At 34.3% G+C, this 14,551-nt stretch overlaps 1 protein-coding gene across 4 annotated transcripts in view; it reads right to left on the bottom strand.

Annotated features, from left to right (window-relative positions):
• VPS13C (vacuolar protein sorting 13 homolog C) overlaps positions 1-14,551 on the bottom strand; it is a 172,241-nt gene that overhangs the window by 115,061 nt on the left and 42,629 nt on the right. For all 4 annotated transcript variants that reach the window (XM_063091557.1, XM_063091558.1, XM_063091559.1 and 1 more), the window contains exons 14-18: positions 11,863-11,925; positions 8,303-8,432; positions 6,350-6,444; positions 2,570-2,712; positions 1,519-1,711 (exon numbers count right to left, since the gene is read on the bottom strand). In XM_063091557.1, the coding sequence (XP_062947627.1) occupies positions 1,519-1,711; positions 2,570-2,712; positions 6,350-6,444; positions 8,303-8,432; positions 11,863-11,925 (624 nt within the window). The remainder of the gene's footprint in view (positions 1-1,518; positions 1,712-2,569; positions 2,713-6,349; positions 6,445-8,302; positions 8,433-11,862; positions 11,926-14,551) is intronic.

The raw sequence follows: 14,551 nt of genomic DNA, 5'->3' as shown, positions 1-14,551 counted from the left end.
AATGTACTGAATCTGTAGATTCCCTTGGGTAGTATGGACATTTTCACAATATCAGTTCTTCCAATCCAAGAGCATGGAATGTCTTTCCATATTTTTATGTCCTCTCATTTCTTTCAACAGTGACTTGTAGTTCTTGTTGTAAAGATCTTCCACCTCCTTGATTAAATTTATTTCTAGGTATTTCATTTCTTTGATGACTATTGTAAATGGGCTTTCTTTCTTGACTTCTTTTTCTCCTAGTTTGTTATTAGAGTATAAAAACACTACTGATTTTTGCATGTTGATTTTGTATCCTGAAACTTTACTGAAATAATTTATTGCCTCTAAGAGTTTTCTTAATAGAGTCTTAATGTTTTTCTATATATAGGATCATATCTTCTGTCAACAGGGACAGTGTGACTTTGTCTTTTCCCATCTGGATACCCTTTATTTCTGTCTATTGCCTGATTATTCTGGCCAGTACTTCCTATGCTATGTTAAATAGGAGTGGTGAGAGTGAGCATTCTTGTCTTATTCCCATTTTTCTTTTCCTTTCTCTTTCCCTTCTGAAACAGCCATGATTCAGATGTTTGTGCACTTATGGTTGTCAACAGACATTACTTCAAGCTTTAGTCTCTGATGTAGTCAGAAGGTGAAACTACTTCTCTACACTGTAATTGGATTTCCTTGTACTTTAAAATTTAGAAAATAAATTGAAGAAAAGCTGCTCAGCCCTTATCTACAAGCAGAGCTTGAATGTAAAAAAACAGATTTCTCAAGATGAAGAGTTTTGGAGATTGGTTGTATGTGAATGTACTTAACATTACTGAACTGTACACATAAAAATAATTAAGGTGGTAAATTTTATGTGTATTTTACCATAATTGAATTTTTTTTAAAAATCAGAGACTACAATGAGTTCTGAAGTCTTTATATACTATCTACTCCACACACTGTGGATCCAGCTCTAAAATGTAAAGTAAAAGTAAGTCACGGATCTCAATAACAGGGTGGGGCCAACCTTCAAGTGATGTGATGAGTACTGAACCATGCCCGTCCTGCTGGCTAATTTGAGATGAGAGTTAAGACAGACTGAATATAAGGTGAAGCCAAAGATATGGAACTTGAGCCACCATTTTTTTATAACATCTAAGTAAAATTCTTTTAATCACTAATAAAATTATTTTCATCACTCCTTGAATTGGTTCCAAACTCTGAAGGGAAAAGGGGAATAAGCAAAAAAGAAATGGAGTAGAAAGTCAGTGTGTAACTATTTGGAGTAGTTGGCATAATCACATGATTTTTTTTTTAATTTTTTTACATTTAACATAAGCACAGATAAATCTTACGGTAGAAAAAAAATCTGTATTTAGAGAAAAATCAAAATTAAATGGTAGAGGTACTGCTTTTGAAACAAGAAAAAAACATTAGGAAACTTACCTGTTAAGTAAATAAATGTTAAATATAAAAGAGAAATAAGAAAATCATATTCAGAAGTATAAGATGGTTTTAATAGAGTCACTTTCTCCTCGCACTTACAGCATCGTAGATGACCTCCACCGGCTGAGACTGAACAATCAGAGTCTGGTCAGCAGGACTCTTCTCTGGATTGGTTTCAAACTCAATTTTAAGTAAGGATGATGCAGTATCACCAATTGAAGCCACAAGAGATGGTACAACATCTTGTTGTCTCAGACCTGTTATATACCAGTGTTCTAATTTTGTTTCCACTCTACGATCCAATGAAGAAAAAAGAAGTAATATAAAGAAGATCCTTTGTAATGTAATAGGTTAAAATACAAATTGTCCTTAAAACATTCCTTTGAGAGCCAGGACCATGCCCATTACCCAGAGCTTAAGTTCAATCTTCCTAGCCTGGCCTTCAATTACCCACACAATCTGGGGGGTTTTTTTATGTCGTTGTTGTTTTTATTAATTGCTCTTCATCCACATGAAAAGCCCACTTGAGCCAACTTGAGAACACTACAAAAGTTCTGATGACTGTTGTATAAATATAAACTCATGTGACATGGATAACTCATCTCCCTATTTCCATGCTACCCTCAACACCCTCTACCTCTTCCCTGCTTCTCTTAGTCCTTTCCATTCAGCTAGCCTACGCTTTCTCTTAGCTCAGTTATTCTCTTCCACAACTGAGCCTACGTAGCAGTAACTATGAGGTAACTAACTATGAGACAGCATCTTCTCACCTTCAAGCTGTCTAATATGTTACACGGTTTTTGAATTATTAACTTTTTATGTACCCTCTCTTATCAACTACAGCACAAACTTCCCGAAAACAGAATCTTACTGTACCTATGAGTATCTTTCACAGCATAAATAGTAACCAATAAATAGAATCCAATAAATATTTGTGAAGAGAGGGAGGGTAGAATAAACGATGAACTCACCATATAGATCCGTAACAAAACAAAAGCAAATATAAAAAGACTATCTTGGCACGCTAAAGGAAAATAAGAAGAGCTACCAATGATCAGATGTTTTTAAAGTCAGAATAACACTCTCTTTATTATTTTAACCTAAAATCATAACTAGAAATAAAGATTGAAATAAGTCTTTGCAAACTTACTTAAGTGCTTGTGCTCCTGGTCGCTGAGATACTTGAGTGCCCAGGCCAATTATCTGAATTTTCAGTATTTCTGGAATATTTTTATTTTCTCTGATTGTAACAGAGGTACTTACTAACTTCAGAGTCATTATATGGGCAACATACTAAACAAAAAAAATAAATAAAAACTGTTAAAGTTAAAATAATTATTACTTTAATAATTTCTTCTTAAATTTGTTGAATTATAAAGTAATCTAACTAATGAAGCATGGTAGGTTCTGGCATCCATATGCTCACTATAAATGAAGAAACTCAGATATTTCAACATAAAATTGACTGCTCATATAGGACATTTGCAAAATATCCAAAAATTCATTTCTCTTGGTTTTAAAGGATAAAATAATGAAATAAAATATTTTGTAGCATGAAGATTCAGTTCAGCAGTTTTCACTAAAGCAAACTAAGTAATTCAGATCAACTCTCTGGCTAAGGAAAAGAGAACCTATAAAGAACATCTGCTCGATGAATGTGGGGAGTTAACAGGACACTGAAAAAAAATCCTAACCCCAAAATATATGAGTCAAGATTGGAGGCAGGACATAGAACCAGGGAAGTTACTCTGGAATTTGGGGATGTGTTTCCTCTACAGTTATTTGAAAATTTAAGAGGGAGCAGCCTAGAAGCTGTGAAGCTATGCTAGCAGGATAGAAACTGAAAACCAGTCCCACCAAGGGGTAATGGCACTGATAAAACACCCGCTTTTCTAGCTCAGACCCCTAAAGGCTACATCATAGCAGTAGAGGTGAACAGGAAATAGCCAGAATGTGACAGTCTGCAGCACAGAATCAAAGCATCTCAATCCCCCAAATAAAACTGAGTTGATCCCAAGTGTTGATGGATACAAACAGCAGAAAGAGAAAAAATTCCCTTTGAAGTAAAATATACACCTCCTCTGGAGGAAGATATTATTTCCCATATTTCTAAGAAGAAAAAAGTCCACATACACACTCTCTGTCTTTCTCTCACACACACAAACAGGCTCACAAGATTCAGAACAAGTTAGAACAAAAAAGAGAATAACAAAATATAGAAACAGATTCACAGGAGCTCCAGACATCAGACTACCATGTTTCTAGGTTCAAAGTGATAAAACACAAAACTGAGTATGTCAGCAAATAATTTGGGAGCTATTTTAAAAAAAGAAAAAAAACAAATGGAATTTGAAGAACTAAAAAATACAAAAACAAATTAAGAACTCAATGAATGGGTTTAACAGTAATACAAAAAAAGCTGAAAAGAAAATTAGAGGAAACTATCCAAACGAAGAATGGATAGATGAAGAACTTGGAAACACAGAAGAGAGAATAAGAGATACATGAGATATCACAAAAAGATCCAACTATGTACATTAGAAGTCCCTAAAGAAGAAGGGAAAGAGAATAATGGGACAGAAACAAAATTTAAAGTGTTAATTTCTCCCAGACTGATGAAACCTCAAGATGGCCTAACAAGTCCAAACACTATAAACAAAAACAAATACATACCTAAGGACATCACAGAAAAACTACTGAAAACCTAAGGTAAACAGATTATTTTAAAAACAGACAAATGGAAGAGATTACCTTCAAAGTGATCAGTAAGACTAAAACTGAATACACAAAAGAAACAAGGTAGGCCAAATAGCAGTGCAATTATATCGCCAAAACTCTGAAAGAAAATAATTAACAACCTAGAATTCTATACACAGAAAAAGAAGTATCCTTCAGGAAAGAAGGTAAAATAGATATATTTTCAGAAAAACAAAATAAAAACTTATCATTAGCAGACAGCATTAAAGAAAATAATACAAGGGTACTTCAAAAAGTTCATGGAAAAACAGAACTGAAAGATAATACAATTCATTCCATGAACTTTTTGAAGTGCCCTCATATAATGGGCATTCTTCAGGCAGAAGGGAAATAATGGACAGACAACCCAGTTTCAAAATGGGCAAAAAAACACTTTAACAGACAATTCACAATGAACACGTAGAGACAGCCAACAAGACATGAAAAGATGCTCAACATAATTAGTCATCAGGAAAATGCAAATTAAAACCATAGTGGAAAAACATATCATAACCACCAAAATTGCTAAAATTAAAAAGCCTGACAATACCAAATGTGGCAAGGATATGGAGCAACTGATATTGGTGGTGAGAATATAAAAGATTACAACCATTTTGGAGAACTGTTTGCCAGTATTTTTAAAAGCTATATGTACATCTACCCTATGACCCAGCAATTACATTCCCGGGTACCCAAGAGAAATGAAAACATATGTCCACAAAAGACTTGCACGAGAATGTTTACAGCAGCCTTATTTATAAGAGCCAAAACCTGGAACAACAAAAATAAGGGGGTATTTCAAAAAGTTTGGGGAAAAAATAAAAAAAATTAATCTTTCCATGAACTTTTTGAAGTACCCTTGCATATATCATCAGGAGATGGATAACAAATTGTGCTATACAATGAAATACAATTCAGCAATGAAAAAGAACAACCTACTGAAACACACACAGCCTGGATAAATATCACAAAACATTATCTTGAGCAAAGGAAGCAAAAAACTAACAAAAATACATGAACAGAAAAAAGTAATCTATGGTGACATAAGTCATAAAGTGGTTGCTTTTGGAAGTCAGGAGAGAAAAACTGACTGGAAAAGGTCAAAGAGAACTTTTAGTGGGGACAGAAATGTTCTCTACCTTGTTTTGGGTGGTCATTACACAGGTCTATTCAATTATCCAAATTGCTCAAAATGAACCTTACAATTTGTAAACTTATGCAAATTCTACCTCAAAAAAATTTTTAAACACCATTTATAACAAACCCAACAAAAGACATTCAACTTCTACAGAGAAAACTACAAAACATTATTGAGAGGAATGAAAGAGGTAAATAGAGGCATATGCTATATTTACAGATTAAAAGATTCAATACAATAAAGACATAGCTCTCACCAAATTAATTTATAGGTTCTATAAAATCCCAACCAAAATCTCACTTTTTGTAAAAACTGACTTGCCGATTCTAAAATTAATATGGAAATTCAAAGTCAATAGACAAGGCAATCTTTAAAAAGACCAAAGTTGAAAATTTTACACAGCTAGGTCACAGGACTGATTACAAAATTATTGTAACTAAGATAGCATACTACAAAGACAGACAAATGGTGAATACAATAGAACAGATTCCACAAGTATATGGACACTTGACTGATGATGAAGGGGTAACTGGAGAGCAATAGGGAAAGTTCATTTCAATAAACAAAAGGAAATCAAAGAAATGATTACCATAAAAGTCAGACTAATGATTACCTCTGAAAAGCAATGATAAGGGGATGTAGGGACTTTTATGGAGGCAGCAATATTATAAATCTTAACCTTGATAGTAATTACATACCTGTTTCCTTTCTGATCAAGCAAATGAGCATTACATTTTGGTTTTGCTCACTCTTTTATATGAGTTACATTTCACAATAAAAAAAAAATAAGAAACTTTTTTAAAGATTCAATTTAATATACTAAGTACTTTTTATCAGGTTATTCTTTCATTTACTAAAGCAACTAAATCTAAAGTTGGAGAAAACATTTTAATTGGTAAGGACTGACTGAAAGCATTTAACAATTAAATAGTAAAGTAGAAACTAATGATAACATTTTTTTATTAATTACTTAAAAAGTCTTTAACTTGTTTAACCCAATTCAACATAATACAATAAAATGAAACAAAATACCTATTAAATAACCTAAATAATTACCTGCTTTGGTAAAGTTAGGTTGTGGGTGCTCTCACTGTAACCAATAGCAGTGAAGAGCTTTTCTTTTTCCTCTGGAGTCATAAGGTCATCAATGGCTACAAAGAAAAGACAATATTTTAAGAAATTAATTGTTTCAGTTCTACAGATACAACTGAAAAATCAAACCAAACTAACAAGTCAACAGAAATAAAATCAATAGACATAAACGGTAAAGCAAATTCAGCCAGGTAATTTCCCCTAATATACTATTTTGACTAACTAAAATAATCATCCTATATTTGATTGCTTGGGTCAAGAAAAGCCAAAGAGACACCATTAAGGAAATTCAGTTCTTATATTAGGATTTTAGAATTCCCTAAATACAGTTGACCCTTGAACAAGATGGGTTTGAAATGCATGGGTCCACTTATACTTGGATTTTTTTCAATATACTAGAAAATGTTTTAGAGATTTGTGACAATTTGAAAAAACACACAGATGAACCACATAGCCTAGAAACATAGAAAAAATTAAGACAAAATTAGGTATGTCATGAATGCATAAAATATATTTAGATACTAGCTATTTTATCTTTTTCTTTTTTTGGCAGCTGGCTGGATTTTATCATTTACTACCACAAAATATACACAAATCTATTATAAAAAATTAATTTATCAAAACGTATGCACACGCAGACCATACACGGTGCTATTTGCAGTCGAAAGAAATTTAAATGAATGTAAAGATGCAGTATTAAATCATAACTGCATAAAATTAACTGTAGTACCTACTGTACTAGTGTAATAATTTCTCAGCCACTTCCTGTTGCTGTTGCGGTGAAGTCAAGTGTTGAGAGTATCCACTTAAAATGCCATGTCAGGCTAATCATCTCAGTGTGGGCAGTTCATCTCTCCAGTAAATTGAATACTGCAGTAAAAAGTGATCTCTTGTGGTTCTCGTGTATTTTTCAACGTGTTTAGTGCAATATTGTACACCTTGAATAACACCATGGGACATATGAAGTGTCACTAGTGATGCTGGAAGTGCTCTCAAGAAACAAAGAAAAGTCATGATATTACAAGAAAAAAATGAATTGCTTCATATGTGACACAGACTGAGGTCAGCAATTGTGGTTGCCTGCAATTTCAAGATAAATTAATCCAGCATAAGGACGATTGCAAAAAAAAAAGTAAATTCATGAAGCCATCACTTCAGCTACGCAAGCAGGCATATGTATATACATATAGCATATTACATACAAAAATGTGTTAATTGAGTGTTTATGTTATCAGTAGGCTGTTAATAGTTCAGTGCTGGAGAGGTCAAAAGTTATAAGCAGATTTTTGACTGGGGGGGCGGTTGGGGGTGCTCCCAACCCCTGCATTGTTCATAGGTCAACTGTATTTTAAAACTTCAGTGAAACTTGTAATTAAATATCCATGTAAAAAGCAACAATAAGGAATGCTAAATGTTGAGACCTCTCAATCTAAACATTTTAAATTTGACATAAATAATTTTTCTCAAGAAAATCAAAGTTTCCTTTTAGTTAGGTAAACACATGAATGTACCAGCCTGATGTACGAGGAGGGTACTTTAAAAGGTTCACGGAAAAATGGAATTAAAAGGTAATACAAATCTTTCCACAAACTTTTTTTTTTTTTTTTTTTTTTTTTTTTTTAAAGATGACCGGTAAGGGGATCTTAACCCTTGTCTTGGTGTTGTCAGCACCACGCTCAGCCAGTGAGCGAACCGGCCATCCCTATATGGGATCTGAACCCATGGCCTTGGTGTTACCAGCACCGCACTCTCCTGAGTGAGCCACGGGCCGGCCTCTTTCCACAAACTTTTTGAAACCCCTTTGTATTTGCTTATGTTTCAAAAGTATTTTGACATAATTCAACTAATAAGCCAAAAAAGAATTTATATAGTTTTTTTCTCATCAGTGTACAATAAATTATCTGACTTGGAACTTACTTTCAGGAATCAATGATTCTTCGTCTTTTTTCTTAGACTCCTTCTTACCCCAAAACCCACTAAACCAGCCTCCACGTTTCTCGCCTGTGTCAGCACACTTTTTCTTTAATTTTTGTCCAGACCGTATCACCTAAAAAATAAAAATTTAAAAATTTAATTGAATAAATAATGCCCTCTTTATTTTCAGGTGTAGCTAAGTAAGAATAATAGTTAATATTTTTAACACTACATTAGATTTAAACAGTCAAAAAAAAAAAGCCAGTTTCTTATTAAATGATGTTTACGACATGGTTTGGTTAATGTAGGTCCCCTTTAAATTACTTCCCTTACCAACTGATAGCACTGTGATGAGGCTGCATTTTACCAGCAATATAATTAAGGTTTGAGCAAAATTTTTCTGAGCAATGTGACTTACAAATTTTTAGGTTAAGGAGCCATTAGAACTGCAAGTTTATAAAATGAAAAGTTCCCTGAAGGGAAGATGTTTCCACACCCAAAAAGTATTAGTTTAAAACAATCATATTTGAGAATTTATAATACATTGCTGGCGGGGGATAGAGGAATATAAATAAACAGTCTTCGAGTCTCATTTCATCCTCTTTTCTCAGCAAATTCTGTCTGGATTTTCTGTCGTTCCTTCTTTTTGACCACTTTTCAGTGAAACATTGATGAATAATCAAAAAGCAGAAAACAGACGGATAAGGAGAATAAAAGTGATAAGTAATTTAGACTCTATGTTCTCATTCCCAGAATAAGTAGATTTTAATAATTTTCCCACTTAGAATTTAAAGCATTTTAAACTGGTAGTGAATTAACATTATAAGCCTCTGTGTGTAATAAAAAGTGAGAAAACCCAAAAGAAATGAGTTGAATTCTGTAGCAGAACAGGTGCGATTAGTGAATGTAAAGACTAAGCATGAGGAAATGTTAAACTTCTGTCACAAGCCATGGATGAGCGCATCCGTTCAAGACCTGTTTGAATCTGCAAATTGAAAGTGAATCACAAATCAGCTACTGTGATACCACAGCTCAGTGCTATTCAAGCCGTGCTGCACACAAGAACCACGCAGAAGCTTTAAAAAGAATGCCAATGCCGAAGCCCCACCATATACCAATTAAATCAAATCTTGAGTTACAGGCATCAGTATTTTTTTTAATTCCCAAGGTAATTCTAATGTGCAGCCAGGGTTCAGAAACACTGAGATGACAACAAAAGAGTTTCCTTCAACAACAGCAGACATCATCAAGCAGGAAGTTTAACCATTTCAACAGTTTCACAAGTAGATGAAACTGAGCTATTTTGGAAAAGACACTCAATTAAATATATGTCATTTGGGCTTTCAAGCTTTAAAGAATCTACCACCAATGCTTTCAGGGAAAATGCAACCAGAGACGACAAGCTCAAACCTCTCTTAGACACTTGGACTTGATAAACACATGGATTCATGAACAGTTCTTTATAAATCTAAATACAGAAACAGCTATAAAGCATTTGAATTATTTTATTATAATCTTTCTTAAGTAAACTGATAGTTTTAAAAGGGAGGGCACTAAATTAATTTTTTTTACTGTTGTCATACTGTTTTAAACCCCATAAAAATTTGACTTTATGATAATAGATATACATTTTTTATCTTTAAGGAAACTTTTAAGGAAAAAGATTTTTGGTTTTGAAAAAGTAAATTAATTGAAGTTAATCAGTAAGGGATTAAAAAATAATATAAGAAATATTGAGATAATGTGATAACAAATCTCAACATTCTACTTTCTTCCTCCCTAATCTCTACTGAAATATCTGAAAATTTTTTAAATGAAAAAAGATAAGGCCACTATTAGCATTGAAATCTTGGTTAAAGGTATGATCAGCATTTTACAAAATTCAAGAAATTTCAAAATAAACTGAAAAATGTAGAAAGACTTAATAAAGAGAAAAAACAAATGAATTAATATGAAAGCACACAAATAAAAATACTAATTTCAAACAATGAAAGGCTATGAAGAAAAAGTAACAGAATAAAGAATGTTGAAACAAAGCTTTTCATATGTTGATAATTACCATTTTAAAAATACAGAATTATCACTTAAAAATATGAGAGCTGTCATAGAACTATACATACACATCATTCCATTGTCAAATTCTTGGTTTTGATATTGTACTATAATTATGTAATATGTAACCACTAGGGATACTGGGTGAAAGGCATGCAGGACCTCTGTAAACTATCTTTGCAATTTCCTGTGAATAATTATTTCAAAGTAAAAAATATATATATATGAGACCAAAAATAAATAAGACCTAATATGAAGATGGACACAGAACCCTTTCACTTTTCCCCAAATATTCCTCTGTTGCTTTTATTTCTTTTTCTCTTCAGCCCATGGTAAATAATTTGGCCAATCCTCTGCCTATATTTTAAACTCTCCGGCCCTGTGCACATTCCATGAAAAGTGGAAAAAAACATCAATCTTAGACGAATGTAATTGTCTTCTCTTCTGCTACATCCATCCTTCTTTGTCCAATGCATACAATAATTAATCCTGTTCAGTTTTTTAGTAACTGTAACAAGTATTAAGAACACACAATTAAATTGAAGCAACATAGGGATGATTAAAATGATTTTCTTCCAGTGATTTATTCCTCTATCTCATAACATCAAGAGCAATAGCAAATACATTTTAAAATATTCATATTCTCTGACCCAATAACTGTACCTTAGGGAATTTGTCTTTAAGAAAATAAGAATATAAGAGACATTTGAGAAAATGTAGAGACAAGGCTATTCATTGTGGTGTAGCTTATAATTAAATATAACCAGTGGGAAACAGTGAAGCAAATTCTGGTATATGCAAAGAATGGAATACTATTCAGCTATTTATAATGATGTCAGATAAATGTTTCTACTGGCATTGCAAATGAAGCACTATAAAAAAAGAACAGAGCCTCAACAACCTATGGTATAATATCAAAAGGTCTAAAATATACAAAAAATATGTGTTAATACATACAAATAGCATATATAGATAGATTATATATAAATATATATATATTTATATGGGTGTTTTCATCCTTGCCTTTATATATATATATATATATAATTAAAGTTCAAGAAGGAGAGAAGAAAAAAAGAAATTGGGGCCAAAAAATTATTTCAAAAACTAATGGCTGAAAACATTCCAAATTTGGTAAGTGTAACTTGAACATTAGTTCAATCTCAATCCTAGTTCAGTTGACCAATCAGGTGCATCTGTCATGGTTGATCACTCTCTCTTCCTTGAAATAGTAGCATTCTAAGTTCCTAGGATTATGAATGACTTTCTTTTGGGGATTTTTCAAATTTGGGGTTATATAAGTTTTAAAGTTTTTCCCCTTCATGCTAGTGGCTTTTTTCCAGTATTCCAGTTTGTTTTCTCCTGAGACTAAATTAAGACTAAATTCAACGTCTACTCTCACTTGGGTAAATCTCAATGACTTCCCATGAAATTTAGATTTCTTGATCCTAAGTTTAAAAGGGTGGTATTAACATGTTTAAAACAGAAAATCAGCTAATAAAAATGATTACCTCAATTCGTGCTTGTTGCCTTGCTAAAATTATGTTAAAAACATCAAGAGTCTTCTCCAAGTCCTATAAAACAAAGAGACACATATAAACAAGGAAAATGTTCATTACATGAAAAATATTTTTCTTCTATGATTTCTAGGCTTATCTAGCCCATCACCAGTATTTGTGATCTATTAAAAGTATATATATAAATCTGAACATACATTAGGCTTTTAAATTTTTTAATGTTGTACAATAAGAAAAAATAAGTTTTCCAAGAAAGCAAATTCTCATTAGATACAGTATGTAATCATTTTTCTGTCAGACCATTATAATTCACAGATAGCCTTACATGCACGTGGAAACAATATTTAGGAACAAAACTTGTTTTATATTATTTTTATGGTTTTTACTTCTTACTCTCCCCTATTCTGTATTATTTTTCAACCACTGTGCTAAAGGCACTATTACAAAACACAAAATTTGAGAACATAAAATTCTGCAAGTCATTAAGTAGGCTGACATAAAAACTGATTTGGAGAATTTATATAGAAGTATGTAGGAAGAATCTAAAATTTACTGGGTAACCTGTGTCCCAGGTGCTTTATGTATTACCTCATGCAATTCTGACAACTCTATAGGACAGATATTATTTCCATTTAATACATGAGAACATCAGATAAGAAGCTGAGAAACTTGTGTCCATGATAGATGAACACTTAGTAAATATCCAAGACCGCACTTTAACCCAAATCCATCTGACTCCAGTACCTCTGCTTTTTCTAATACATCATACTGGTGATTTTCATAATTTCAGAACAGTAAGAATTAAAATCATTCTTTATGTTTGAATCAATGGCAGAAATAGTTCTAACCTAGATCAGATGATATTAAACAAATTATGTATTCAATGTGTGTTTCCTATCTTTTAAAAGAGGATAAATAAGACTCCTTTATCAAGGAGTTAAAGCTGATTTTCATAAATAATACTTTGAACCCTTAAAAAAAACCTACTATCATATAATTAAATAGAGCTTTTCCTGATAATACAAATACAATATAGCTAGCTAATAAATACATATTTAAGCAGCCTTGACATTGATCTTCTAAACATTATTATAAAAACCAGACACATTTCCCCAAATAGTTTATACTAAATCTACTTTATCTAACATCAGGACAGGGTAAGAGGGGTTTTGTTTTTGTTTTTGTTTTTGTTTTTTTTAAAAGAAGAAAAAAACTGGGAAAATATACTCTGCATTTTCCCATAAAATTCTCTCAAAAAGATATGAAAGAATTATTTCTAAAATTGTATTTTGAGAGGCTTCCAGTCAAGATGGCAGAATGGACAGTCCCCAGCATCACTCTCTCCCACAAATCAACCAATTTGCAACTATAAAAAAGCAATGACAGCCAAGCTGGGGCTGCTAGAGCTCAGGGGAAGAGGAGGAGAGACCTATAGAGTGCGTGAAGGTGAGAGAAGCCATGATGAGAGAAAGAAAAAACCGCTCCAACCATTTTGTGCCATGGCTACTTTAAAGCTGGAGCTGCTAAGCGCACGGAGCAGGAGCCAGCAAAAGCGGCAGCTGTGCCCTTCAGATGAAGTTGCTTGGAGGCAGCAGGGAAGAAGAGGGCCTTGGGAGCTCCCAGGCCAGCAAGACCACTAATAGGGTTCCTGTGGACCAACATAGGAGCAAGGAGCCACAACAACTGAAAAAAAGGACCACTCAGAGGCCAGTGAGTCATTACAAGGGACCGGCACCCAGCCTATCCCATGGGAAGTGTTTGCAGCACGGTCGGGGAGATGGGCCCACTGGGGGAACACTGGGGCACAGCAAGGACAGCTGACCAGCACCCCAATCAGTGAAGGACCACTCAGAGGAGACTGGTCAGGAATGCAGAATTGCATGGGGTGCAGTTTTATGAAAAGACTCAGGCCCAGACAAGAGATTCTACACAATCCAGGTGCACCAGGTCTCTGGAGAACCTGAAGTACCTATAAAGTCAACAATTAAAACCTGAACTGCACAAAAAGCCTTCCCTAGGGAATCAGCAGCAAAGCAGCAATTTAGCTAAACTGCACAGCTCAAGTACTGGTCCCCACAGGAAGTTCCCCCATTTTGGAAGTAAGCAAAGGACAAAAAATTAGTTTCGGGCCATGCACAATGCCTCGGGGCCCGCCCAGGGACCTGAGGCACAGAGCCAGGGACCAGACACCCCCCCAAAACCAGGCACACCACCGGCGCCTCAGGGCCTGCCTGGGGTCTGGAGGCACAGAGCCAGGGACTGGACCCCCCACACACAACGAGGCACACTGCCAGTGCCTCGGGCCCACCCGGGGACCGAGGTACGGAGCCGGAGACTGGACCCCCCTTCCATAACCAGGCACAATGCCAGCATCAAGGAGCATGCCAAAAACATCACCTCCATGTGGGTGGCCCATCACAGCCACCATAATAACCATGGCTGCCGCAAATGCAGCTAGATACCACAACCATCACACAGATGGTCCACCAGCCACTGGAGTGCATTGACATAAGGAGAGTCACCAGAAGAGGCCAAAGAAAAGAAGAAGATATCTCTCCCCACAGAGCGCATTCAGAGTGACAGAAGCAGCATCTGCTCTACGATAATATTGGGTGACCTGTTTGAACACACCTCCAAGCAATGGACAGATCATCTAGGCAACAAATCAACAGAGTAATCATTA

The sequence above is a fragment of the Cynocephalus volans genome, chromosome 3 (genome assembly GCF_027409185.1).
Source record: "Cynocephalus volans isolate mCynVol1 chromosome 3, mCynVol1.pri, whole genome shotgun sequence".
NCBI lineage: Eukaryota > Metazoa > Chordata > Mammalia > Dermoptera > Cynocephalidae > Cynocephalus > Cynocephalus volans.
This window is presented reverse-complemented; position numbering and strand designations above follow the sequence as displayed.